Below are 23467 nucleotides of genomic sequence, written 5' to 3'. Positions count from 1 at the left end.
CTTTTACTTAATAGTAAACGCCATAATTACAAAATCTATAACATAGATTTTATAACTAAAATGCATAACAATTTGGATGACCAAAATGGAATTGCACCCTTGATTTCTATAAAATCCAATTTATCTTTACAATGAGGTTGTTGAGTCTTCTTCATATTCCTATATAATTTCCTTGGTGTAGGTACAAAGAAATCCCATCAATAGAATAGCATATCAACCATGACTAGGAAGAAGGTCAAACTAGCATGGATAACGAATGATAGTGCTAGGAAAACCAGCTTCAGAAAAAGGAAGGAAGGCCTGTTGAAAAAATTGAGTGAGTTGAGCATCTTGTGTGACGTGAGTGGCTTTGCCATTATTTATGGCCCAGACGACAAGGAGCCGGTTGTGTGGCCTTCACGCCCAATTGCGGAAGAATTGCTCGCAAGGTTTCAGAGGATACCAGAAGTAGATCGGTGCAAGAAGATGATGAACCAAGAGACATACCTTAATGATAGGTTAGCTAAATTGAAAGAACAACTGACAAAAACTCACAGAAAGAACAAAGAGATGGAGATGAACATCATCATGTCCCAAATTCAAGAAGGTAAACCATTGAATGAATTTGGAGCTTGTGAACTGACTTGTTTGGTTTTGTTTTTGGAGGAGAAGATAAAAGAGATCTGGAAACGGATCAAGTACCTCGGGCATGAGGCAAATCTTCCCTTAGGTGCTTTTTCCCCTCATGAGGGTGGGGATGCGGAAAACACCACTGTCCCCGATGAATGGAACCCTACAGAGTCTTCGTACAATTATTTTAGCAAAGAAAAGGGAAGCAAAGTCAGAACATGTCTGTTGTTACTTAGCAACAATGTTATGGGTAACATGGGTTTGCCACCACATGCATCTTTTGGCAGCACTTCTGGTATTAATGTTTCTAAAGAGATGAGGCTGCTTAGAGAGAACTTTGGAATGAGTAGATCAAGTGATATAGGGTTTATGTTTGGAAATATTAAGGGTGACATGAGCAATGTTGGAAGTGATTTCGGCACGTCCTTTGGGAGATTTGGCGACAAAAAATATAGAAATGATATAGATTGGTCTTATGAGAATTTGGGAGCGAGCAATGATGGAAGTGGCATAGGGTTGCCTCATGTGAATAATGGGTTACTGCAAACTCATTATGGGAATGTTAATGGAAGTAGCAGTAGTAATGTGAGAAATGATGCGGGGGACATTGGAGGGATTAATGGAGGATATGATAATATAGAGGAACATATACCTCAACCTAGTAACATAACAGGGGGTTTTGGAAGCAATGTTGGGGTGCCTTATGGAGCTGGTAGTGATACGGGACTTCCAAATGGGTTATCTAGAGAGAGTAATGCCGGAAGTGATGCTGGGGTTCTCTATGATATTAGCAAAACCCGGAAACGATCATTCTGATCTCTCCTTGAATTGCTACCTTTGATCATAAAAGGAAGTACAAAAAAATGCAATGTACTTCTCTAGTGTTTCCTTATGTTGTTTTTGGTTATTTTTCCTTTCTCCTCATCATGTTTGACACATGTGCCAATGTCTCCTTTTTAATAAAATAATGTATTTTCTTATCATAACTTTATTTATTAGTCTTGTTTCTTTTCAAGTGCTAACGTTCACATACATACATGAATGCTTTAACACACTTGCTAAAGAATTTGATTTCATGTAGCACTGAGAATGGTGGGCCGCACAAGTTTATGCCCGAGGTGTTGAGACTATATCCTATAAGGGCTAAAATATCGATAATATTTACGAAATATCGAAGATATTATAGTTTGTTCGAGTATAAGATATTTTAGAACATATTCATACACATATTATATAAGTATCGATAATATCGGAAAATATTGACGTCAATAATTTTTCTCACACTTCAGCAGGCTAAAATATCACTATAATATCGATAAAATCGAGATGATGAAGACAGTGAAAAATTTGAAGAGTTATTTACACTAACACCCCATAAGGTTTCTTGTGTTTTCACAAAACCCCCTCAAGTCTCAATAATTACAAGAATGCCCCCTCAGGTTTCAGTCTGTTTTCACAAAATCCTTTTTGTTGATTGTTTGTCCAAAAATTGATGATCTCATTGAAAAAAAAAAACTAATGTAAATGACAAAATTAACCTTAATGAAGTATATGCAATCTAACCTTATGTTGGGTTTGAGCCATTTTCAGGGGAGATGCTGCCGGTTTTCCAGTAGAAGTCTAACCCTAAGGTAGTTTGGAATTTGGGGGCAAGAAGGGTAATTTGGTAATATGGGCCCGACACCTGCAAGATGTCAGACAAGTTTAAGGTTCATCACGAGTTCCAAAGGGGAATCAAGGCGAGTCTTGTCGGAAGGTGCTTTTTTTAGGAAAGATCCTTACACCCACAAGCTCTAAGGATATAAAGGAGTAGAGATCGAGGGTTTGGAAAGATAGAATAGCAAGTCTGGCAAGGGGCTTATTTCTAGATGTTATGGATGAGTTCCTCATTCTGATATTCAGACGATAAATAAGAGGGGTTTGAAGAGACACCTAGGGGAAATAAAAGGCCTTGAAAAAAAAAATCACGACGACAACGTTACAATACATGCGGGAAGAAAAATGTCACGTCACTACCAGTGATTTGATTTTTGGGCTGGGTTTGATTATTTAGCCCACTTTATTGCACATTGGTGGCCCCAATAATCAAGAGAATGCCCAAATGTATTTCAACCCCAATGCAATACTCCGTTGTAAAAAAAAAAGCCCAAATGGGGTATGCAAAAATCTGTCACACAATTACAAAGTGCCTACACGAGCTTTGATATGCGTGCCACGCCAAGCAAATACATAACCTACAGATAACGTGCAACACCAAGCAAAACCCCTTATTTTCTAATGCCAAACCACCTGACAAGTTTAAGCGGTCCCAAGCCATGTAAATAAATGGGGCTTGTTGAGTGGGTTGTGGTGTGGATAGGTATGAGTGTCCAATAAGGCTCGTTAATAGTTCAAAATATGGAGGTTTTGGGCTGCATAGGAGAACCAAAACTCAAGCTCACTTCTTGAGCCCAATCATATGGGTAAGCAAAGAGAGAGAAAAGAGATCCTAGCACCTCTTTAAAATCAAACTAAAACCAAACCTACAAGTTATAATCAAACCAAACCCACGTGCACGTTGATACACGGGCTGCTGAAAGTGAAGCACCTTTTAGACCATCACCTTTACCTATTTTGATCTCTACAAGCTCATGTAAGAAACGTGAAAAGAAAAGGAGAGGGAGCATTGCCAAGGATGGAAGGTGTTGCAAAGGCCAGCTGCAAGGTGACTTTGGAGCTCCAAAACAATTTGTCCTAATGTGCTTGGATTAAGCAAGTTTCACTTAAAAGGGTGAATTGGAGGAAGCGAATGGAAAAGGGAGAAGAAGACTTGGCAAAATTTGGGAGAACCAACTATGGTTTTCTGGAAATAAGGGGCTTCGAGCACCTATAAAATGAGGCATCTGCTACTCATCAACTCGACCATCGCGAGCAAGCAAGTAACTTCTCTAGCTACTAGAATACCCTCAAGCTTCCCCTTCAATTTGGGTTTTCTCCTTGAAATTCCCATTCCAAACACCACCAAGCTTTTTTATTTCCAACTGAAATAGCCCAATCTCTCTCTCTCTCTCTCTCTCTCTCTCTCTCTGCTAAACTTGTGGAGGCTTAGCTCACACACCATAAGCTACTCAGGCCAAGCCCAAGATTGTGATTCTCTATAGTCATCAAATCCTTTTGGTGAGAGAAACCAAAGTGCTCTGTAAGAACACATAAGCTTTCGAAGTGCTTTTCGGGTCTGATTCTGTAACTCAAGCAAATAGACAACATCACCCACTCTTTGTTCACAGTAGCCTCGGCCCATTTGGAGTTGCCATAACAAAAAAGCCCCTACACCCCCCAACCATTCCCCTTTCTCCCTCATCAACAAATTTCATTCTAGATTCCCTTTTGGATTTGTCACCACCCCAAGCCTCAAATCTTTCCCCACCCTCAGGTGTCACAGACCCAAAACTCTCCCCATCCCAATAAATCGACCCCTAAATACCCGTGATCCAATTACCCAGCTCCTGCTTCCCTCCATGTGATTCTTTTTGTTGTTTTTCTTTCTGTTTATACTGGTTTATTCAAGACTAGAATCGGGATGAGAACAGATCCAAAGCAATCTAGTTCGGTTTTTTAGCCTAGTTGACATTTTTGGTCAACACGGTTTTTTTTTTTTTTTGGACTCTACTCAACTCAGTTCATTGATTCAAATGCCCACCCCTAGGTGAAAGAGAAAAGTTCGACATGTGAGTGAGAGCATCTCCAATAGTATTAGAAATTAAACTCTTCTAATTAAAGTTTGTTGACTTATGCTACAATTTGAAGTTTATTTGCTATTTGAATAATTTTTACTCCAACAAACTCTTCAATTCAATTAATGCAATGTCGTGAAAAAGAATAAAAAAATATGAAAACATATGAAGAATGTCTGTATATTTATTATCTGAAAAGAAAATATGCATGTTTTTAACATTTTCAAGGTAGGTTTTGTTTTTTCAAAGTAAAATTAAATATTTTGAAGAGCCAAAGTCAACTTACCAATCTTGAAAAGAGAGAAAGATTGCAGCTTTGATGACTGAGTTTAACAAGGTTATTGAAGAGATTTTTTATGATATAACTCACATATTTAAGCATCTCAAAGTGACTGAAGAGGTCACTGAAGTTACTCTGAGGATATGAAAATCAAAAGATGAAAAGACTGAAATTAATTTAGATATTTGTAAACAAATACTTAATCGTTTTATTAGTCTTTGAACTTAGACCTTATTTACATTTGAGTTCTTCAATTTCTAAAATCATTCCCGTGGTCCTTCAACTTCAATTTCGTTAAGACAAATGGTCTTATCATCAATTTTGTTAACTTTTCTAATAAATGAAAGGGTAAAATGGTATTTTTGTATTAAATTGATTAAAATATGAATAAAAAATTAACTCTATCCTGATTTCTACTCCCCCCAAACTTGATTTTTTTTTTGGTTGGTTTTTTATTTGATTTTCTTTTATTGTTATTTTAAAGATATATATTTTATTATTTTTTGTTTTAATATAAAAATACTATTTTACCCCTGCATTTAACAGAAAAAATTAACAAAATTGATATGACCGTTTGTCATAACCAAAGTGAAGTTAAAGGACTATGGAAACAATTATAGAAATTAAAGAACTCAAATACAAATCGAATTTAAATTCAGAAACTAATTAAAACGATTAACCCTTTAAACAAAATTGAAATAATATTAGTGCTACCAGTCGCTGTGGCAATGTAACAAAGGTCCAGAGACGCGTTGGCCATGGCCTGCGACGTCTATATGGTCGTGAATCGGCTCGGCCGGTTCAGCGCTCATCGGTTGGAAGAAGAACGTTGACTGATGATGAAACGAGAGAAATGGCGTTAATTAACGGAAACCTCCGAAAGAATAAACCAACTGCGGGAAGTACATGGTGTCAAGTCCACGCGTTATCTGCTAAGGACCAACTGTCATTTGCGGGACCCATTGCCAATTCAAATCCAGAGTATCATTTTGCGTCTGTGGGCCTCACCTTATTCACATGTATGGCCCACATCAAACTTTTGTTTTTCTTTTTCCATTCAAAAGAAACCATTGCTGGGGAAATATGAATGTTGTTAATTGATTATGTTTCGGAGTACATTGCTTTTTATAGAATAATAAGAGAGTGATTTATAAGGTACTAGTAAGAAAAATTAAACGCTTACTAGGATGAAATTTTAACCAAATCATTAGATATTTCTTATTCATTAAAGGGGAAATTAGATTTCGTATGATTTTTTTTATTAAAAAAAATGACGAATTATTAATCGATTCAACGTAAATTTAATGATTTTTAAGCAATACATCTTACTTAATGTTCTTCAATTAAAAAAAAATCCACACTAATAAGGATTTGTAGATAAAGTGGTTAAAATGAGTTATCCATGCACATAAGGTCTTGTGTTTGAATTTCTTCTTCTCTAATATCATTTGTGTCGAAAAAAAGAACAACTCACACTAGTAAATGTAGAATAGCAATTTAGTCTATGAACAACACAATTAGTTAGCCTAACACAATTGACTTCTAAAAATTATGGCAAAACTGCAAACATAGAAGATGAGAGAAAAATGCCTCCTAGCATCTAGTGCCTTTGCCATGTACATTAGGTAAATTAGCCTACAATTCCTTTCTATTTTTTTAAAGCATTAATTTATAATTTACTAAATCATTACTTGTAGTTGTAATTTAAATTGTTCTTTAAAACGGTTGTTTTATTCAAAAGGTTAATTGTTTAGGATTTTGCTTTAGTTTACTACTAAATTCAAACCACAAAAATAACACATATACCATCTATAAATCATTGAATAGAAAAAATATGCTATGTCCCCAAATAAAAAAAGAGGAGAAAAGCATAATGATCATAAGAATGTATGTTTTTTTTTTTTTTTTTGGCTAATGGAGCCTAATTCAGTTGAAAAGGGTCTTGACTTGCACATCAAAAGTCTCAAGTTCGAATTCACACAGCATCATAATTTTGTGTCTGTGAGAAATCACCATCTCTTGTAGTTTAGATTATTGCTTGTACTTAAACAAAAAGTTGTACAAACAAAAGAATTGATGAGATTATTAATTTATTAACACAAACTATTTTGATGTGATAATTATAATTTTATCTGACAACTAATTACCTAGTTATATAAAGTTCAATCACATTACAAGTCCAATTCATTAAATAAGGGTTCAGTTAACTAATTAGATAATCAAAACAATTTTATTTCTATTTATTGCATTAACCTCTAATTTCAAATTTCAATATCAAAATTATAAATGATTAATCAAAATAGTAAGTTCTCCATGTTTTTCCCAAATATTTTAAGATCATAACAGCTCATCACTACCGTATATAGTATCCAACTTAACAAAATCTCAGAGAAAAATAAAAAGATTTAAAAAAGAAACTATGGAAAAAGAAAAGAAAAGAAAGAAAACCCTATGGTTTCAAGAGCCGTGAGCAGAACTCTGTCAGCCTAGCACAGCCCATTCCCCAACAGAGCAGCACCCTTCCCCAGCTTGCCTTTTGTTTGTACAAAACCCCATTCACTCACAAAACCGGAGGAAAAAACCAAATCCATCTCTCTCTCTCTCTCTCTCTCAAACCCAGAAATGGGTCAGCTGAAAACCCTACAAGCTCTCTGCCTAATACTTTCTCTTCTCCTCTTGACCACCACAACCACCACAGCAGACGACTCAGATGTGATGTCGAAGCTTGCAGAAAGCCTCAAGAACGCACCCAAAGACTGGTCAACAGGCAAAACCTACTGCTACTGGGAGGGCATCAAATGTGTCGAAAACAGAGTCACCTCCATCAACTTAGCCTCCAAGTCTCTCTCTGGCTCTCTCCCTTCAAATCTCAACTCTCTCACTCAGCTCACCACCCTCTCACTCCAAAGCAACTCTCTTTCTGGCCTCTTTCCTTCTTTAGCCAACCTCTCTTTTCTCCAAGAAATCTACCTTGACACCAACAATTTCACTTCCATTCCTTCTGGATGTTTTCAAGGCCTATCAAGCTTGCAGGTTTTGAGCATGAGCCAAAACATCAATCTTGATCCATGGGTTTTCCCCATTGAGCTCACTCAAGCTTCAAGCTTGGTCACTTTAGCTGCAGGTAATGCAAATTTATATGGGTCTTTGACTGATATCTTTGATTCCTTTCCAAACTTGCAAAATCTGAGGCTTTCTTACAATAATTTTTCTGGGTTTTTGCCCAAAAGCTTTTCTGGATCTGGGATTCAAAACCTCTGGCTTAACAATCAGCAATTTGGGTTATCTGGTACGATTGAAGTTTTATCAAACATGACCCAGTTAAACCAGGTTTGGCTCCATAAGAACCAATTCACTGGTCCGATCCCAGACATCTCAAAGTGTAAAACTTTGTTTGATCTTCAGCTTCGTGATAACCTGTTAACTGGCATTGTGCCAGCCACATTGATGTCCTCAACTGCCATACAAAATGTTTCTTTGGACAATAACAAGCTGCAGGGTCCTCTGCCTGTGTTTGGGTCCAATGTGAAAGCCTCATTTGATGGTACTAATAGCTTCTGCCTAACCAAACGAGGACCTTGTGATCCGCAGGTCAACACTCTGCTTGAGGTTGCAGGGGCTTTGGGGTACCCAATTTTGCTTGCTGGGTCTTGGGAAGGAAACAATGCTTGCGATAGATGGAGCTTCATTGTTTGTGATACGCAAGGAAAGGTTATCACTGTGAATTTTGAGAAGAAGCATTTCACTGGGATCATTTCGCCTGCATTTGCCAATTTGACATCTTTGAAAAATTTGGTGTTGAAGAATAACAATTTGACCGGGTCAATACCGGCTAGCTTGTTAACCTTGCAGCAGCTTCAGCTTCTTGATGTTTCCAATAACAATCTTTTTGGGGAAATTCCGAAATTCCCAGATACGGTGAAGTTAATTACAACAGGCAATGTCTTGATTGGGACTACTCCGAGCTCTGGAGGTGGAGGAGGAGGAACTCCATCCGGGTCTGGTTCGAATGGAACTACACCCAATGGGACTCCGGCTCCGGCATCGGGTCGTTCTTCAGTGTCTCCTGGTATGATTGCTGGCATAGTTATTGCTGTTGTAATATTCTTTGTGGTGGTATTGTTTGTCTCCATCAAATGTTATGCTAGTAAAAAGCATGGGAAATTTGGAAGGGTCGATAACCCAATGAATGGGATCGAAATTGCTAAGAGTGATGTGATGAGTAGTGCAAATGGGTATAATGGAGTTCAAAGCGATTTGCATAGCCAGAGTAGTGGTGATCTTCATGTTTTTGAGGGTGGAAATGTTGCAATTTCGATCCACGTTCTTAGAGATGTGACAAACAATTTTAGTGAGGATAACATTTTGGGTAGAGGAGGGTTTGGAGTTGTTTATAAAGGTGAATTGCATGATGGTACTAAAATTGCTGTTAAGAGGATGGAATCTGTGGCAGTGGGAACTAAAGGGTTGAATGAGTTTCAGGCAGAAATTGCAGTCCTCACTAAGGTCAGGCATAGGCATCTGGTTGCTCTTTTAGGATACTGTATCAATGGCAATGAGAGGCTATTGGTATATGAGTACATGCCACAAGGGACATTAACACAGCATTTGTTTGATTGGCGTGAGATTGGAGTACCTCCACTTACTTGGAAGCAGAGAGTAACAATAGCATTGGATGTGGCAAGAGGAGTGGAATATCTGCACAGCTTAGCTCAACAAAGTTTCATTCACAGAGACTTGAAACCATCTAACATACTTCTTGGGGATGACATGAGGGCAAAGGTTGCTGACTTTGGTTTGGTTAAAAATGCCCCCGACGGAAAGTATTCTGTTGAGACACGGTTGGCAGGGACATTTGGGTATCTTGCACCAGAATATGCAGGTAAGAAAATTTCTAGACTCATCCCTTAATTGAAAGAATAATGCAATTTCCTAAGCTTCGAGTATACAGATTTTCAAGCTAATCCTATACATGTATGTTGCAAAACTGCAATTTAAAATGCCTATTCAATTACATAGGACCCACTGTAATCCCTTGTAAAATTTTTGATATGGATTCAGTTTGCTTTATGATATATATGTCGTGATGCTAGAATGTTCATTTTTGGATCTATGTTTCTATGATCAGCTACTGGCAGAGTGACGACAAAAGTAGATGTGTATGCATTCGGAGTAGTGTTAATGGAGCTGATGAGTGGCAGAAAAGCCCTAGATGATACCATGCCAGATGAAAGGTCTCATTTGGTATCATGGTTCCGCAGAGTCCTTGTCAACAAAGAAAACATTCCAAAGGCTATCGACCAAACTCTTGACCCTGATGAGGAGACAATGGGGAGCATATACAAAGTTGCTGAGCTGGCAGGACACTGCACTGCTCGTGAGCCATACCAGAGACCAGACATGGGACATGCAGTCAACATCTTGGGTCCTCTTGTTGAGCACTGGAAACCTACCACCAATGAAGAAGAAGAAAATTCTGGCATTGACCTGCACATGAGCCTTCCTCAAGCATTGCAAAGATGGCAAGCCAATGAAGGTACTTCCAGGATGTTTGATGATCTGTCCTACTCTCAAACTCAATCAAGCATCCCTTCGAAACCTTCTGGATTTGCTGATTCATTCGATTCGATGGATTGTCGATGATATAAAAGCTAGAGATCAATTCACTTTTAAAAACCAAGAAAAAGAGACCCAAAAATGTCGGGTTGAGGAAGATACGATCGAGTAAAAAAGCAGGTAATGCATCAAGCAGTTTTGATCCAAGCGGATCACCCGTGTATCGAAGATTCTTGTATTTATTCTTTTTTCATGTTGTTTTTACGATCCTTATGTTACTAATGAGCTTGCATGTAACCTGTAAAAACTTTATGTTGTTGATTCTTTGATAGCTAACAGATTGAGTTGGTGATCATGAGAAAGAAAAATGAAAGAAACTAAAGAAAGTTTGTTGTATAATATTCTATTACCTACTCATTAAAGGCAATTTTTTCTAATGATATTCTTTTACTTTGAATAATGCTTGTTGGCTGGACTGTTGCCAATTTGCTCTGCTCTTATGACAAATCATTATGTTTGATGTGTTTGAATGATTCTCCAGGCTGTGTAACAACAGGACCGCTTAGGATTCAAGTTATTATTTTGCAAGATTTAATGACAGAAAAAAGAAACAAAGATTTTGGTTGTTAAAGGGTTAGGTTGATATGCGTGTGAGAGAGGGAGAGAGTTGTGCATGTTAGTATAGTTGATGTGCATGTTTGTAGATGTATTGTTTTAAATATTTATAAGGGAATTCGGTGGTGGTGTTGAAGCTGTACGTAATTGCACATGGGGAAGAGAAGAGAGGATTTGGAAGGAAACATGTTAGGTGGCTTGAAAAGTGGACCTTTTGTTTTGAAGATGACTTTTGTAGTGCTGCACATGTTGTAGGGACCTTAATATAAGCATATATTTCCTTTCAATTGATATCGGCCAGCCTTTATTTTTTCCTTCATGTGAATTGATTGTTAATTTAGCGACGTAAGAAAGAGGAGACAGAGACCAAGAAACCAATAATCTGATGGATTGTGTTATGTGGAATGATATAATGACAAGGATTTTATGGTTGAATGTCAAAGCCACAGCAGGACATGGATAAGCATATATCCTGGTTTGGGCCTCTTTGAGCTGTCATGTATAAAGTAAATTGCAGTTTGTTGCAATCATAGGCCAGACAAGGTGCTTTAACTTTGGCTAACACATGCATAGGAGAGCATATGTTTTTTTTTTTTTTAAACAAAAAATAAAAATAAAAAATTTGGATAAGATTTTTATTTTATTTTTTATACAAGTGATATTGGGAGAGGAGGTTTCTCACACACTGTCAATGTAATGAGGTTGAACTTGAGACCATTGATTCGCAAGTCAAGATCATTTCCAATGTGCTAGAACTCGGCAGCTTTTTTTCATTAAAATCAAGTGGAAGACTAAATTTTGATTATTACCTCGTGATTAGGGATATTATTTTGGATACATACATAGGTACAAAATTGTTGGCATACGCACATTTATATGAGAGCATCCACAATGATGCTCTTTATTTCTTAGCTAAAAATATAAGAAAGCTATTTTAGGAGCTCTCTACAAAATTTCAACTCCAATCATACTTCTTAATTTGGAGAGTCATAAATGCTATAACTCTTTTTTGATTGGTTTATCTCTATTAAAAAATAAAATAAAAATAGTTAGCATTAAATAAAGGTTTGAAATACTCATTAAATAAAACAACATTAAATTATAGGGAGCTACTAGGACTCCTTTCTCTATCCTCATATTTAGGAGCTCCTACATGACTCCCTATTTTAGGAGGTGGATAGGGAGCATTGTTGGAGTTGCATTTTTACAATTCCTATTTGTCTAAGGAGGTGGTTTAGAAAACCCATTGTGGATGCTCTGAAGGGGTTTATGTTGAGGGTGTCTTGAGGAGTTCAATCTTGCCGTTCAATAATAACTCTGCAGTTCAATAACAACAATTTTCTACCAATGAGGTATAGTTGGATTGGCTCAAGCCTTTGGTGTACTCCTACTAAGTGGTCTTGAGTTCAAGTTTTCATAGTATCTGCGTGTGAGTTTTTCCCCTTCCCTTTCTAAATTCGGCAAAAAATAAAAAAACAAAAAAAAACAGAAGTTTTCTTTTGTTACAACGGTTTTCTTGGTGAAAAAGTCTATACTCCGTAATAAATTACTAAGTTATGAAAATGAAAATACTGACATCTGGTTCAAACCTCACCACCACTAAACGTGCCATGATATTCGGTGTTTGTGATTCAATTGCTTACTAGCTTCGCTCCTCGACAGCTATTTTGGCGTTGGCAACTTGGCAGTGCTTTGCATTTCTGAGTTGCCAAAAAGAAAAGTTGAGTCTCCTACATTTTTTTCCAAAGAAGAAACCCCCATGAACACGTTAGTTGCTATTGCTAAGCTAAATTTGCCCGTCAAAGCTTAAATGGATTCCATTATACTTTGGTACCATGTGAAACGCACCAAAAGACATTTTGCCAGCAAAGTCACGCTCTTTAGATAGCAGCCGTTGTTAACTTTAGTCTTTATTGAGGTCAAGAACAACAACCTTAGTCTTTTCCCACTATTAAACATGACCTTGTGTTTAATTTTCTTCCTTTTTCTCTGCAATTTTCGAAAGAGAGGTGGAGACATATGTATAATTTTGACAAAAATTCAGTTTTGGTTTATGTAGTTTGTCGGAGTTTTTACTTTGGTTTTCATTGTTTCATTTATGGCGATTTGACCCTTATAATTTGATATATCCATCGCATTTCAAGGACATGTCCAAATTTCCGTCCAATTTCATGACCGAAAAAGAACATTTCCCTCACATGGAGGGATATTTTTGGACGAAATTGGTTATTTAGCCAGCATATAAAGAGATATTTAGAGCACAACCAATATAACATTCCAATTACCTAGCAATTTTAATTGAGCATGGTTATTTAGGTCACATTTATGCAAGGATTAAAATATCGGCCGTGCAGATAATATAATTTACGGATATTTCGGGGGATATATCGTTATTGTTTTAGGTATCGAAAAAAATCAACAAAAATGACATATATAGGCATTCAAACACATAATTTTTGTGTAAAACTTTCATAGATGTTATGTACATTATCAATGAATGTATTGAACAAATAAAACTCAAAATTTACTAATAATAAGATATACATATGATGAAATATAAGTGGTATGTAATGCTTAATGAAAAGTTTGAAAATAAAATGTTAATTAGAATGAATAAACCATGCATAAATCCATAGTTTGTTTAAATATTGTATTACAATTTAGATAAGTGTTCATCTACATAAATGAAGAGCTCCAATGAGGTTCAAACAATGAGGAACAATCATCTAGATTCATACAATAGTCATACCAAGTCATGTAACATTTATAAGTCATGTTTGAACATGGTGCACATAGGTCTCTCTTGAGCTCCCTATTGTCCTCCCATATATGGGATAGTTAGGATTAACCAACTAGTTGGTCCATAATTTTTTTTTGTCATCTTGAGCTCCATAACTAGTTCCACTATAATTAGACATGACATAAACATAGACATCATAAGATTCATTTGAGTTAGTACTAGGTCTAGTTCCTATGTTCATAGATCCAAAACTGATCGCCATGTCCTCTTGGATGGATCAGAGGTATGTGGGCAGTGGACTGTGCATAGATTCATCATATTAATAAATTATAGGGTTTTGGGCAAGGATTAACTATTTTTGGGTTTCAATTTGCTTCAATTGCCTTCAAAACTTATGAATTTTTTTTGGGTTATGTTATGGTTATTGGGAAATATCGGGGATATCGACAAAATATCTAAAATATCGCACTTATCGGGGATATATCGTCGAGTATCCTTAGTATCGATGTCGATATTGAAAGATATATCATATATCATCGGCCAATATTTCAATCCTTGCATGTATGTCGAAAATACCCACAACATTCATTCATTTTCTCAGTTAAAACAAGTCAAGCTTTTATCTCAACATCTGGAAAGAGTACGCCTTTATTTCACTAGCATAATCTCATAGTAGTTCAAAAATAGTATTTATCTAGACATAGCATAACAAAGTTATCTCTCCCAATAGTATGTTCAATCCTTCAAAAGATAACAAAGAATCTCCCAACAATAAACACAGGAAACCAGTTCAGTAATAATAAAGTCAACACCAATAGCATCAATTCAATTGAAGAACTTTCCAGTAAGAGAAAGAGTCTCATTCTCCAAGAGCAAGTAGGATCACCTTCTTTTTCATCATTTTGGCCATATCAAAAGCAAGAGATCAATTTGATAGAATGGCAAGAGGACATCCATGTCATTACCAAAGTATATAAAAAGACACAACCGTCCTACCATTGAACAAATCACCCTTCTATAAAATGTGTAATTTCCGAAGGACTATGCCCTAGTTATGCTTATAAGTGTTTTTCAAAGCGTTTTTATTGGAAGCACTACAAAATTTATATTAAAAATTGAAGTGATGTTTTCTTTAAAATGACTTGGTAGTGCTTTCTGATGCTTCTTTGAAAGTGTTTTTATAACCTACAATCACTTTTAAGTTTTTCTGCCAAAATCTTTTAAAGACGCTTTTAATTGCTAGAAAATTACCAAAAGCAATTTCAAGCATGCTGTAACTCGTTTTCTCTTTCGTTTTTTAAGAAAAGGTTACATCTTAGCTTTCTACCTGGTTTCGTTTGTTACACCGGATTAGCATTTCGATTGGAGTATTTTATTCTAATCCTTAAGAAGAAAGGTTGGCTACTATTAAATTTGTTAAGTGAGAATTTAGTTGCTGTTTCAAAATGTCCACCAGTAGGGAGCCAGGGTCCTACTTGGTATTTTAACTGATAGACTTGTAGGGGAAACCATTAGGGACCCCAGAAATTTTCTTGCTTTCCAAATGTGGAAGAGGCTCACATATGAGGGGAAGTGATAGAATATAAAATAATTGTTGGTCCAAAATCCTAACAACTTAAACTTCTGGGAATTCTGGTAAGCCAAGAGACTTCAACATCAGAAGCATCTTCATTGGCTTGCCATTCCAATCCTTGAGGAAGGCTCATGTGCCGATCAATGCGATACTTTTCTTCTTCTTCATGACTGGTAGGCTTCCAATTCCTAACCAGAGGAGCCAGGATGTTGACCACATAGCTCATCTCTGGTCTTTGGAATGGATTATGAGCAGTGCAATGTCCTGCTAGCTCAGCAACTTTGTATATACACTCCATTGTCTCCTCATCATGGTTCTTAAGAGTTTCGTCAATAGCCTTTGGAATGTTTTCCTTCTTAATAAGGAATCTGCGGAACCATGTAACCAAGAGAGACCTTTCATCTGGAATTGTATGATCTAAGGCCTTCTTCCCACTCAAAAGTTGCATCAACACCACTCCAAATGCATAAACATCTACTCTTGTCGTCACTCGTCCGGTAGCTGATTATAGAGACAGATTCAGAGACATCAGTTGTCTAGCATAACTACATTACTGCCTTAGTGTTCATAAATTATTGAGAGGTAATAGAAGGGGATTTAATTTTACCACATGTGTGCTATACTTTTTGAAGGATGAATTAAACCAAATTATGACAATTAGACAATAGTAGCATCAATTCCAAGTGAACTCAACTGTCTGTTTTTCCTTCCTTTTTTGGAGTTCTAAGAACTTGTGAAAATATGCATAAGATTAGCTTGCACTTATGCAACATGCATAAGATTAGCTTTGAAAATCTGATATCCTTGAAGTTTTTAGGTAATGCTCCTTGATTCTCTCAATTAAGACATGAACATATAAAAAAAATAAGTGTGTTTTTATTCTTCACCTGTATATTCTGGTGCAAGATAACCGAACGTCCCTGCCACCCGAGTCTCAACAGAATTCGCATCAGGGGCATGTTTTACCAAGCCAAAGTCGGCCACCTTGGCCCTCATGTCATCCCCTAGAAGACTGTTAGAGGGTTTTAGTCTCTATGAATGAAACTTTGTGGAGCTAAGCCATGCAGATATTCAACTCCTCTTGCCACATCCAATGCTATTGTGATTCTCTGCCTCCAAGTAAGAGGAGGTACGCCGTTCTCACGCCAATTATACAAGTGCTGTGTTAATGTTCCTTGTGGCATGTACTCGTACACCAAAAGCCTCTCATTTCCATTGATGCAGTATCCTAAAAGAGAAACTAGATGCCTATGCTTGACCTTAGCTAGGAATGCAATTTCTGTCTCGAACTCATTCATTCTTTCAGTGCTCACTGCCACACATTCCATCCTTTTAACAGCAATTCTAGTCCCATCATGCAATTCACCTTTGTAAACAACTCCAAATCCTCCTCTCGCCAATATATTATCCTCACCAAAATTGTTTGTCACTTTTCGAAGAACTTCGATCGAAATTGCAACATTTCCACCCTCAGAAAGATGAAGGCCAGTTTTATCACTTGGGATTCCATTGCACCCATTTTCACTATCCACTATCCTTACAATATGCTTTTTATTTCCATAACATTTGATGGACACAAAAAAAAGCACCAAAATGAAAATAACAATAGCAATAACTATACCAGCAATCATACCAGGAGACACTGAAGAACCACCCGATGCCGGAGCTGGACTCCCATTGGGTGTAGTTCCATTCGAACCAGACCCGGATGGAGTTCCTCCTCCTCCACCTCCAGAGCCGGAGTGTCCCAATCAAGACATTGCCTGTTGTAATTAACTTCACCGTATCTGGGAATTTCGGAATTTCCCCAAAAAGATTGTTATTGGAAACATCAAGAAGCTGAAGCTGCGGCAAGGTTAACAAGCTAGCCGGTATCGACCCGGTCAAATTGTTATTCTTCAACACCAAATTTTTCAAAGATTTCAAATTCGCAAAAGCAGGCGAAATGATCCCAGTGAAATGCATGTTCTCAAAATTCACAGTGATAACCTTTCCTTGCGTATCACAAACAATGAAGCTCCATCCATCGCAAGCATTGTTTCCTTCCCAAGACTCAGCAAGCAAAATTGGGTACCCCAAAGCCCCTGCAACCTCAAGCAGAGTGTTGACCTGCGGATCACAAGGTCCTGGTTTGGTTTGGCAGAAGCTATTAGTACCATCAAATGTGGCTCTCACATTGGACCCAAACACAGGCAGAGGACCCTGCAGCTTGTTATAGTCCAAAGAAACGTTTTGCAAGGCAGTTGAGGACATCAATGTGGCTGGCACAATGCCAGTTAACAGGTTATCACGAAGCTGAAGATCAAACAAAGTTTCACACTTTGAGATGTCTGGGATTGGACCAGTGAATTGGTTCTTATGGAGACCAAACCTGGTTTAACTGGATCATGTTTGATAAAACTTCAATCGTACCAGATAACCCAAATCGCTGATTGTTAAGCCAGAGGTTTTGAATACCAGATCCAGAAAAGCTTTTGGGCAAAAACCCAGAAAATGTATTGTAAGAAAGCCTCAGATTTTGCAAGTTTGGAAAGGAATCAAAGATATCAGGCAAAGACCCATATAAATTTGCATTACCTGCAGCTAAAGTGACCAAGCTTGAAGCTTGAGTGAGCTCAATGGGGAAAACCCATGGATCAAGATTGATGTTTTGGCTCATGCTCAAAACCTGCAAGCTTGAGAGGCCTTGAAAACATCCAGAAGGAACGGAAGTGAAATTGTTGGTGTCAAGATAGATTTCTTGGAGAAAAGAGAGGTTGGCTAAAGAAGGAAAGAGGCCAGAAAGAGAGTTGCTTTGGAGTGAGAGGGTGGTGAGCTGAGTGAGAGAGTTGAGATTTGAAGGGAGAGAGCCTGAGAGAGACTTGGAGGCTAAGTTGATGGAGGTGACTCTGTTTTCGACACATTTGATGCCCTCCCAGTCGCAGTAGGTTTCGCCTGTTGACCAGTCTTTGGGTGCGTTCTTGAGGCTTTCTGCAAGCTTCGACATCACATATGAGTCGTCTGCCGCTGTGCTGCTGCTGAGGAAGAGTACACAGAGTGCTAGAAAGAAAGCTAGCCTGGTTTGCAGCAGCAGAACCATTTTTGGGTTAGAGTGAGTGAGAGATGCGTCCGGTTTCTTTGGTTAATTAGGTGATAACGTGTGGACTTAACACCAAATACTTCGACCATTATCCATTTTCGTTGCTAGTTCTTTAACTTCACTTTCGGATGCCTCCATTCTGGCGGTTGGAAGCTTCCCTGAACAAACACCATTGGCGCCAGTTTAGGCATAGTCACCTCTTGCCAAAACTTTAAATTTTGTTTTTTTGTTTTTTTTTGTTTGGGGGTCGGAAACTTAAAATATTACTTTAAGCTAGCTTCTTCAACAGGAAAACATTTTCTAACGCCAGTTTCAGTCTGTAGAATTGAGTTAGTCTAATTTCCAAATTTTGTCCTAAGTAAAAGCAGAAGATGAATTTAGTGATAAATTAAGGTAAATGATTTTCCCACTCCCCTTTTATCCACCTACACTCTCTCTGTTTAGAAAAATGAAATTTAAGTAGATAAAAAGAGAGTGAGAAAATCAGTCCCCTAAATTAAACGTTATTTTTCAATCTATTGAGTCCAAAATAGAGTCTAACTTAAAGTAACCTTCAGTCACTAACGTACTTTGGCAGATGATGCTAAAATCTGTAAAAGAGATAAGCTTCCTAAGAACCTTGACACTGGCTGAAGGCACTCCAATGCACGAGGTAATCGTTAATTCGCACAAGTATATATGTAAAATTAATTCCCTAATCCACACTTGTGCTAAACTTAAGGTTAACTTAGCTTTGTATGTGATCCAATTTGAAACGATTTGTATGCATATGAAAGAAAGAGAAAATTAATGGAACCCAAGAAGGCTCCATACGCCTATATGCTTTTATATCACAATCTTTGCCTTTTACTTTATGAATCAATACCACTTATTTCTATGCTTTGCTCGTTTCTTTGACCACATATTAAACAATAGAAATCAGGATTTCTTTTGCACACGCTCACAAAAGATCACTCAGGTAATAATTTGCCAAATTAGAACTTCTTGCATGGACATTTAAATTATCTAATCTCAGCTCTATTTGAACATACTCACACCTTGTGCATTCTGTCTCCCCTTTGGGGTCTCAAGATATATATATATATATACATGTGAGAGAGCTCTATGCTTCAAAAACATATATCCCATCTCTGTAACGATCAAAGCAGCAAGAGATCAAATGGGACCTCTGGTTTTCTTTCTCTTCCCTCTCCTTGGTCTTTCATGTAAGTTTGTGAGGCCATATAGTTAAAATCATCCCTTTGCTACTTGGTATATTTATGCATCCCCTTTTTCATGTCTCCACTAACTCCTTTTTTGTTTCCACTTGACAGTTGCAGAGATCTCAAGCAAAATTGGCATAAACTATGGGCAGCTTGGCAACAATTTGCCATCCCCAAACAGCTCCATTGAGCTCATCAAATCCATGAATGCAGGGCGTGTGAAGCTCTACGACGCCAACCCGGAAATCTTAAACCTCCTGTCTGGCACCAATCTGCAAGTCTCAATTATGGTCCCAAACAGTGAAATCTCAATCATTGCATCAAACCAAGCCAAAGCCGATGAATGGGTTCGAAACAATGTCCTTCCCTATTACCCCCAGACCATGATCCGGTACCTCCTTGTAGGCAATGAAGTCCTTAGCTACAACTCCTCGGACCAAGATCGCCAAATGTGGCTTGATCTTGTCCCTGCCATGACTAAAATTAAGTCCTCCCTCAAAGCGCAAAATATCACAAACATCAAAGTAGGTACCCCATTAGCCATTGATGTGTTACAATCAACATTCCCACCATCAAACAGCATGTTTAGGCCCGATATCTCCAATTCGGTCATGGCCCCAATGCTAAGATTTTTGAACCGGACCAACTCCTTTATGTTCATTGATGTGTATCCTTATTTTCCATGGTCTTCAAACACCACGAACATTAGTCTAGACTTTGCATTATTTAGAGGAAACAACAATACCGACTGCTACACTGACCCGGGAAGTGGGTTGATCTACACTAACCTCCTAGACCAAATGCTTGACTCATTGATCCATGCCATGGCCACGCTAGGGTACCCGAACATCCGGCTTTTGATCACGGAGACCGGCTGGCCTAATTCTGGTGACATCGAACAGCCTGGTGCTAATATACATAATGCAGCCACATATAACCGAAATTTGATACATAGAATGGTCGCTAAGCCACCTCTTGGGACACCAGCTAGGCCTGGTGTAGTCATACCTACGTTCATATTTTCATTGTTTGATGAAAATCAAAAGACAGGGCCAGGGACAGAGAGGCATTGGGGCTTGTTGCATGCTGATGGAACTCCCATTTATGACATTGACTTGGCAGGCAAGCTCCAAAAATATGTTCATTTATCGCATGATTTTACTTACAAATTTCATATAATTTCTATTTATATTGAAGTAAAATTATTTGTACCATCTTAATTGACTGTTGAGTGTAAAATCTGTCTCTCTAATATATAAATCAAACATATTTAATTAGAAAGATGATACACTAGATAGTCAATTGAGATGATACAAATAACAAAACTCGTTCTTTCGCTAAACCTGCATTTTTGGAATTTTGGTATTTTTATTAACATCGATATTTAATACCTTGATTACAGGAAAACGGCGATTGGAGGACTACGAGCCCTTGCCGGAAGCGAATAATAACAGTCCTTACAAGGGCAGCGTGTGGTGTGTGGTTGCTAAGGGTGTAAATAATGATGAGTTGGGTTCGGCGTTAACCAATTTGTGCAATAGTGGTGCAGGGAATGGTACGTGTGATGCGCTTTCACCAGGGAAGGAGTGCTATGAACCAGTCTCAGAGATTTTGCATGCGAGCTATGCCTTCAGTTCCTACTGGGCCAAGTTTAGGAGCCATGGAGCTACTTGCTATTTCAATGGGCTGGCAGAGCAAACCACTGTGGACCCCAGTAAGTTTTCTTTCTCTGCAATTAATGGAATGGAAGGTGTTCTTTACCCATGCGCTCAGGGATTAACAGCATTTACCAATGCTCTCATCCTAAGTGACTAATTAGTCCTCTCGATTTTCTCTTCCGGATTCTTACTTTGATATATAATTTAAGCAGGTCATGGATCTTGCAAGTTCCCTAGTGTGACTCTTTGAGGATGACCAGAAATATACGGTTCTCAGCAAAATAACAGCATCAGGCCAAGACATATACTTTTATGGACACCTCTGGATGATATAGGAGCCGTGTTCAACCACTTTGTCATTCACAGTTTCGTCATACTTTTAGGGAGGCTACTAACAATGTGGTGCATTTTGTACCAGATCGAAAAAGAAAGAAAAAAAGAAAAAACAATGTGATGCATTTTTAGCCTGTTTTGCGCTCTCTATTTGTGAGGTCACTCTAGTATAATTTGAAGGATGTAACTAGCATGATCTCTAAGATGGCATATAGATATAAATAAATAAAAAATAAAAAATAAAAAGCCAATTAGCCCTTTAGTATGTATTATTAATTTTTTTTTTTTGTTGCTCTTGCACATAAAAAAAAAAAAAAGTGGTTGCCATGGGGATGCTGGCTCCCCCTCTAAGGCCATCCCCAATGGTTGGGGCTTTAAAAGAGGTTGATAGAGCCTCATTTAGGGTTCATGGAATCTTTGAGGCTCTAAAAGAATCACTTTCACAATGTACTATATTTGATATAATTTGATATTTTGTTATTTTTAAAATAAATAAAAATGATTTGCTTTAATGTATATTATAGTATGTTAGGGTTTTTTTTTTTTTTTTTGTGTGAACATTTAAAAAAAAATCAAAATCAAAATCAAAATCAAAATTTGGACAAGATTTGAAAATTTTTTCTATGAAAAAAAACTAGATTGTTGCCTTGAAAAAAAACAAAGCCTCATCCGTAGTCAAAAAACACAAAAACAAACCCTATCTAGCCCATCCCCTCTCATTGGTCACATTAAATAAAATATAAAACAAAGAGAAGCTAATCATTGGTCAAGAAGAGAGTATCATGAGCTGCAGTAACAAGGCAAGTCACCAACAACACATTTATGGGTTGGCAGCTTTTTCTTTATGTAGGCCCTATTCGGTTTTAGGGGCTTCAACCGTGAGCATAAATCTTGTATAGCTCCGATGGGGCTCAATCATTTAAGGCCTCAAAACTTGAACTAGGGGATGACTTTTTTGCTTTAGTTGCTATATCTTGCAACCCAAGGGTGGTGCAGCCCACTTTATAGCCCCCATTGGAGATGACCTAACTCAAGTGACCAAAAGTCCATTTTGGGGAAAGTGTGGTCCCTGGAGGTACCTCCCAAACTCAGTTTTTTTAATTGGAGGGCCATTCATAACTCTCCTTCTTGTAAAACTAATTTAGTCAAGGGGAAAATAGTATATGATGACTCTTGCCCCATTTGTAATGTAAATTCTGAAAAGTTAATTCATGCAGTTTTGGAGTTGTCCTGGTGCTCAAAAAGTCTGGAAGAAAGTGAGATTTGTGGAGGTTTTTAAAGGGTTGTCCGCCATCTCCAACGCAAGGGGCTAAACCTAAAATTTGGGATTTTAGCCTAAAAACTCTCCCCAACGCAAGTATAGGTAGGCTAAATTATTACCTAGCTGGTTTTTCAGGCAGAATTTGGGACCATTTAGCAGTCCAGGCAATAATTTTTGTGGGGCCCAAACTAAATCCGCTTGAAGGAGCAGGCACATCAAGACAAAAAGTCATCCACTTTCACTTATTAAAACTGGACACATGGCATGTGCTCGTATTGACCATTTGCATCCAATGGTTGTATTTGAACTTGCTCCTTTTGTTATTTTTAATTATTATTTTAAAGTGAAATAATTTTATGTTTGTTTTTTTTATTACTATGCTCCTGTGCTCATTTTCAAGTGAAATAATTTTATGGTTGTATTTGAACTTGCTCCTTTTGGTTATTTTTACTGTGCTTCTGCACTCATTCTCATTTTAAGTGAAATAATTTTATATTTTGGATTTTTTAAGTTAAAATTCTCGAAAAAAATCAATTCAACGAAGGTTGAAACAAAAATAATGTCAAAAAAATTAACGAGAAAAAAAATGTTTGAGTTCGGACAATACGTGAATAGTTGTATTTTGAAATGGGAGAAATTTGGTTTTAGCCCCATTTGGGTTGGAGATGGCATTACGGTGATTTCTTTGAGGCTGCTACTGTTTTTCTTTCAAAATTTGAATTGCATGTATACATCTGCCGGAGTATTAGGCAAAACAGAAACAAGGTTGTGTTTGAAGCCTACTCTCAAACAGAGGAGATGATTTTTTATAGAACATTGCAGCTGGCTGAGGAGTATGGAGGAGGGCT

The 23467-nt window shown here is 37.5% G+C and overlaps 3 protein-coding genes and 1 pseudogene across 4 annotated transcripts; 3 read left to right on the top strand and 1 right to left on the bottom strand.

Moving 5' to 3' along the window:
* Window positions 1–219: 219 nt before the first annotated feature.
* On the top strand, window positions 220–1425 carry LOC103322608 (uncharacterized). Its single transcript, XM_008224538.3, has one exon. The coding sequence runs from the start codon at window positions 220–222 to the stop codon at window positions 1423–1425; it is 1206 nt and encodes a 401-aa protein (XP_008222760.3).
* Window positions 1426–7017: 5592 nt separating this feature from the next.
* LOC103322588 (Leucine-rich repeat protein kinase family protein) lies at window positions 7018–10595 on the top strand. The gene is made up of 2 exons (XM_008224515.2): window positions 7018–9484; window positions 9731–10595. The coding sequence occupies exons 1-2, from the start codon at window positions 7225–7227 to the stop codon at window positions 10243–10245; spliced, it is 2775 nt and encodes a 924-aa protein (XP_008222737.2). The 5' UTR covers window positions 7018–7224; the 3' UTR covers window positions 10246–10595.
* Window positions 10596–15009: 4414 nt separating this feature from the next.
* On the bottom strand, window positions 15010–18246 carry LOC103322598 (receptor-like kinase TMK4; annotated as a pseudogene). Its single transcript, XR_016124690.1, has 2 exons — window positions 15974–18246; window positions 15010–15587 (listed from the first exon to the last, which is right to left on the bottom strand). The product of XR_016124690.1 is annotated as a receptor-like kinase TMK4 (transcript).
* A 996-nt stretch (window positions 18247–19242) lies between these two features.
* On the top strand, window positions 19243–21620 carry LOC103322609 (putative glucan endo-1,3-beta-glucosidase A6). Its single transcript, XM_089047331.1, has 4 exons — window positions 19243–19370; window positions 19479–20489; window positions 20770–21081; window positions 21238–21620. Exons 1-4 carry the CDS (start codon window positions 19325–19327, stop codon window positions 21273–21275), a joined length of 1407 nt encoding a protein of 468 aa, XP_088903457.1. The 5' UTR covers window positions 19243–19324; the 3' UTR covers window positions 21276–21620.
* Window positions 21621–23467: the final 1847 nt, after the last annotated feature.

Source organism: Prunus mume, linkage group LG2, assembly GCF_029339155.1.
Source record: "Prunus mume cultivar Tortuosa linkage group LG2, ASM2933915v1, whole genome shotgun sequence".
Lineage (NCBI taxonomy): Eukaryota > Viridiplantae > Streptophyta > Magnoliopsida > Rosales > Rosaceae > Prunus > Prunus mume.
This window is presented reverse-complemented; position numbering and strand designations above follow the sequence as displayed.